At 39.2% G+C, this 5,509-nt stretch overlaps 1 protein-coding gene across 2 annotated transcripts; it reads right to left on the minus strand.

The window, feature by feature from the left end:
• Window positions 1-760: 760 nt before the first annotated feature.
• On the minus strand, window positions 761-5,209 carry MIEN1 (migration and invasion enhancer 1). Of its 2 annotated transcripts, XM_032235707.1 has the most exons (5): window positions 4,983-5,209; window positions 4,544-4,650; window positions 4,347-4,444; window positions 3,175-3,251; window positions 761-1,811 (listed from the first exon to the last, which is right to left on the minus strand). In XM_032235707.1, exons 1-5 carry the CDS (start codon window positions 4,983-4,985, stop codon window positions 1,770-1,772), a joined length of 327 nt encoding a protein of 108 aa, XP_032091598.1. In that variant the 5' UTR covers window positions 4,986-5,209; the 3' UTR covers window positions 761-1,769. The 2 variants fall into 2 exon arrangements, with proteins under 2 accessions (XP_032091598.1, XP_032091599.1); XM_032235708.1 differs by lacking the exons at window positions 4,544-4,650; window positions 4,983-5,209 and adding an exon at window positions 4,850-4,939.
• Window positions 5,210-5,509: the final 300 nt, after the last annotated feature.

The following is a 5,509-nucleotide window of genomic DNA, read 5'->3' on the forward strand; positions in this document are numbered from 1 at the left end:
AAAGCTTCTCTAATTAATTGATTAGCAGCCCCACACAGACAACATATTGCAAGCTTTTTAGCATTTTCTCCTTTATTATAAATTGCAGCAAATAGAGGCTCATCAACAATTTCAACATATAAATTAAGACTCTGGAAGCAGGAAGATTATTCGTGTCTTTCACCGTCTGGCCCCAGCAAAGGGTGCCAATAAGCAGCAGCATTTTCAATTACTTTTTAGAATTATTCACTGATAGATCCAAGATGAAAACTGGATTATCAAAATCAAGTCTTAAGACAAAATAGAGGCATCATAGTACAATGAAAATGACAGTAAAGTAAAAACTAAAGGAAATTATATTGCTCATTCCTAGAAATAAGACGTGAAACATGCAGTTACAAGGTTGATAACTTATGTTCTAATTTCAATGTTTGCCACATTGTACTGATGAGAATATTTACTATCACAATAAGATCATGTCATGAAATCTGTATTACTAGTATAATAGATATAGATCTGCAATTTAATCAAAAGACTGTTATTTGCAAGTAAATAACTTAGATAGGTACACACTCCGATCCAAATGAAACTCTTAAAAGTCTCACTGATTGCAATGGAAGAGTTAGGCTTGTAACTTACTCTTAAAATAACTGAACTACAAAAACACTTATTGGGAGGGGGATGTGAAAAGTTCCAAAAGTTTAGTTTTAAAAAAGACGATTGAGCTATAAATATGTCACCCACAAATAAATTTTAAATGTCCTACTATGAATTACTTTCGATTTCATATTTGTTCTCAGAAAAAGTAAAATTGGTCCAGAATATAAGCATAAAAGAACTACTTCTTTTGTCAACAAATCATGTCTAATTTGGGGGTATCTTAGAAAAATGATCCTTTGCAAAAGTTCAGAGTAGTATAGAAGAGAAATGAGAATCTAAGCATTTCCCTCTCATGTGTAAGCAACATTGTCCTGGTTATCTTGATACAATTTTACATAAAATTAGGGCAACACTAAACCTAAGATAAATCTATTTCTGGGAGTGGAATAGGGGAGCAAAAGCATTGTTGTGATTAATTCTCATTCATGTAGTGTAACATGCAGGATGTTTTTCATTCTGAAGCACTCCTTTAACAACACTGATCCCCAATATGTTGCTTAAAATCTGTGGTCTTTGAAAACATTTGCTGTAGCATGAATTGTACCTATATAGGACTATTGGAAAGACTTCTTATTAAGCTTCACTCTGACTGCAGATTTCAAAATGAAGTCAGGTTGTGGCACCAACTCATTCTAAACTCCTGGAAAGAAGCAGGAGAATGCCCAGAAAGTGAAGCTTTAAAGGCAGAGAAGCTAAAGGTTCTTAGATGTTCTAAGAAATATGAGAGTTTACTCCTGTTCATTCAGATGTGGTTAAAAGAAATATAACAGGAAAAAAAAACCTGCTAGCGTCTCAAACATAGAAAAAATACATTAAATTCTCAAGGAAAAAAGGTTACTTTATTGAATAAGCCCTGTTAAATCAACCTCCCAAATATGGCTTAAATTCTAGCTTATTTTACTTGTCTGTAAACCCAAATTACTTTAATGTCTCTCCTGATCTGGTATTTTCTGGTATTTACCTAGTGATGGAATTAATACCAGAAGTAAAAATTGGAAGCTAAAGTTGGAAGCAAAAATTGGAAGCAAACGTGACAAGGATTCAGGGAGGATGGGCAAGTGGAAAACATGGTGTAAATGGAAAAAATACACTAAAGAATGATACAAGGTGGCCGGCTCTTGGTGATTTTCTCAAGTGGCTCTCCTGCTAGCCCTTCGAATGGCTTCAATGAGCTAGAGGGACAAAAAGAGAAAACAAACTCTATTTTTTTTCCCCATTTTCAGTAGACTTACCGAGTGAAAAAGAATAAACTCTCAAAATACCATCTATAATTATTAGTCAGTTTTTTTTTCTCTTTTTAAGAAATGCCAGGAATATATCAACAAGGATGGGAAAATAAATCTCTTGTACATATTTTATTTCCCTATGAATCTTGAAAATGAAAGATTTTTAACACTCATGTTGCATGAACACATTTTTACATTTCTACAAAGGACTTCCCTCTTCCTCTTTCCTGAAGTGCCCTCTCCCCATCTATTCTATTGTATTATCATTTATCTGGAACAGGGTTGAAGGAAAATGGCAGCTATTGGAAGAAAAGGGATTTTTTTTCTATCATACCTTTTCTACCTATAGTATAACTAGAGCTAGCCTAGAACAGTATGTTTTATGAGGAAGTGAGTGATACTATTAGAATAATGGTCTCACCTTCTCTGGGTGAGACACTGAATTAATAATTTTTTTAACAATAATATTTTATTCCTGGCATGTCTGCATAATTTTTTTCAATGTCAAGGATGATTATAACTTCTAAAGCAAACATCAGCACCATTTTCAAAGCAGTCCTCTACTTTTTAACTAAAACTAGTCAAATCCTACAATATGTTGCTGTGCTCATCTCTGAAACCCTACATGACGACAATTTGACCATTACCTTAGATCAGCAATGGCGAACCTTTTTTGGCTCGTGTGCCATAAGTGGGGGGAACGCAGGGGGGTCATGTGCGGGCATGCCGCACCCATAATGCAATGTGCGACACCCCCACAGTGCGCATGCACACACTACAGGCGTTCCCCCACTTTTTGCATGCTTTTTTCGCCATACCCAGGCTCCAGAGGCTTTATAGGAGCCCCACCCCCACCCCGGACGCCCTCCGGAGGCTACAGGGACCTTCAGGAGGCTTCCCTGAAGCCTACGGAACAGTCAAAACGACCCTCCGAGCAAACCGTAAGTCCATTCTTGAACTTCCGGTTTGCCTGTAGGGACGGTTTTCTGCGCTCCAGAGGCTTCACGGAAGCTCATGAAGCCTCCGGAGGGCCTCGGGGGGGGGGGGGGAGGCTCTTTTTGCTCTCCTCAGGCTCCTATAAAGCCTCTGGAGGGCAAAAAATGGCTTTAAAAAGGGTGAATGAATTCAGCTGGCCAACGCGTATGCGCGCTAGCCAGCTGACAGGGCAGCGCCTCATGTGCCCTGACAAATGGCTCTGCGTGCCACTTGTGGCATGCATGCCATTTAGTTCGCCATCACTGCCTTAGATATTTAAGCTTTCTTCCAAAATAACTATTTTGAGAAATAGCAGGGAAAAATAAGAACTCACATCTTTCTCATAAGGGAATCCTCCATTCTCAAGTTTGGAGAAGATCAATTGTCCATTTATTTCTATTTCAAAGGTACCTTTAAAAAAAGATGTTGCATTATAAGCAGTTCAGTTCATATTACATCCACCCAGAATCAATAACCTGTTTGTGTCACCGTTCTCAAAAATCAACCTATGAAGTGACAGCAAGATTTCATACTCATATGCATGAGTATACACATCGCTATTCAGATGTGGACAATCCATGTGAAAGTCTACACATTAGAAGACAACTCATCTTCTTGTAGTATAGTAAATTTTTACTGGCTATATACAGTAAAGCTCAACATTTTAAAAGCATCTGGAGTTCCTTAATCATTCACCAGGTATTTCTTATAATATATACATACGGATAAGCCCAGTGGCAGATAAGCTAAATCCAATTTGAGGTGTATATTTTAGTACCTTCAATTTTCAGCTTATGCATGAGTATACAGTATATATAGATTTGAATGGATGACCTAACAAACAGGGATAAAAAAAATACTCTTTTTTCCCTATTACTATCACCTCTCTCTCTCACTTTAATTAGCTTATCACACTTTAATTTAATTAAAGTATGAACTTTGTTCTCCTAAGCTCCTAGGGCTGATCATAGACTAGTTCACCAATTCTAAGGGTACAACCAGCCCATAGACTGGTGTTCCTCTAATGTAAATGTTTATAATGCAAACATTAATTTCACAGACATAATGTGTTCATTTCATCATATCACAAATGAGTTCTTGATAATTGCTGCTGCTTATTAGCATACATGAAGGGACATGGTGGCTCAGTGGCTAAGACACTGAGTTTGTCAATCAGAAAGGTCAGCAGTTTGGTGGTTTGAATCCCTAGCGCCACATAAATGGAATGAGCTCCCGCTACTTGTCCCAGCTTCTGCTAATCTAGCGGTTCAAAAGCATTATAAAAATGCAAGTAGAAAATAGGAACCACCTTTGGTGGGAAGGTAACAGCGATCCGTGCGCCGTCAGCATTTAATCATGCTGGCCACATGACCAGAGACATCCTCAGGGAGCGCTGGTTCTTTGGCTTTGAAGCGGAGATGAGCAAAAACCCCTAGCGTCGGGAACAAGTAGCACATAGTGAGAGGGGAACCTTTACCTTTTATTAGCATACATGTTAATTTGTACCTGTGTCTCCAAGACGGGATTCGATCTCCACATCAGGGTACTCTTCTTTTACAGCACTTGCCAGCTCTAGGTAGGCAGGTTCAAAGCCACAGGGCTTGCTGAAAAGATAATTTAGTGTTGGTGTTAAAGTTAAGTTGAAGATAGGGCAATAAAGTGAATGGAGACAATAAAATATTTAATTTTTATATATGAACTACCTGTTTATCATTTTGAAAATGGCACTAAAACATGGTTCACATGAAACTGAAGAATTCACAAAGATTATAGGTACTGTTTGTGTATCATCTTTCTTTGGAATGAGTGGCTGGATTTCAATATTTTGCAAATATTACAAAAAGAAAAAAAAAAACACCCAACATTACTACCTAAATATAGGAACTCATGTTATTATTCTGCTTTCTAGGCAAGCTTCTGTCATTAAACTCTGAACCATGCCAAACTAGTTCTTTGGCTTCTGAGCTTGATAAATATAGATAGGCAGGCTAAATAAACCTTGAGCATACATAAACATTCTCCCAACATCAAGGAGCCCTTCTGTTATTTGCTCTTAAAGTAAGATTTGGTTTGTGAGGAGCCCGGAAACGGATGCTATTCTGTTCCCACTAATCTGTAAAATGCAGGTCGAGGTGGTTATACCATAAAGTTTATGGCATAAATCAGACTAGCTGGGAATTCTGGGAGTTGAAGTTCACGCGTCTTAAAAGTGGCCGAGGTTGGGAAACGCTGCTATAAACCAACGGCACTGATCCAAGAGCGAGGAAATTAAGATAAAACACGGAGGAAAGAAAACTCTCTATCCTCCCTGCCCTAATAGAGCAACTGAAGGGAAACCAGGCAGCGAAATCAAACAGCATGAGGTAAATTACAACCCCCGGTCGCGGCCTCCATGGATGGGCGGGGATACCGTCAGCCGAGGCGTGGCCTCTCCTCCACAGGCGCCTCCCTCCTGCTCCCTTTCGCTCACCAGTATTCCACGACGATATGAAAATTCCGTTCGGACGGGCGGGACCTCCGTAGTCCGGCCCCTGACCCTACGCTATCATACCAACTGCTAGCAAGTCCACGGAACCCACCCCAGAACCTTCCAGTCTCAGTCGGGCCGAAGTTTACAAAACCTTTCAAGGCTGACTTCCTGTGGGGTGATACCTCATCACAGGCAAGAA

The sequence above is a fragment of the Thamnophis elegans genome, chromosome Z, assembly GCF_009769535.1.
Source record: "Thamnophis elegans isolate rThaEle1 chromosome Z, rThaEle1.pri, whole genome shotgun sequence".
Lineage (NCBI taxonomy): Eukaryota > Metazoa > Chordata > Lepidosauria > Squamata > Colubridae > Thamnophis > Thamnophis elegans.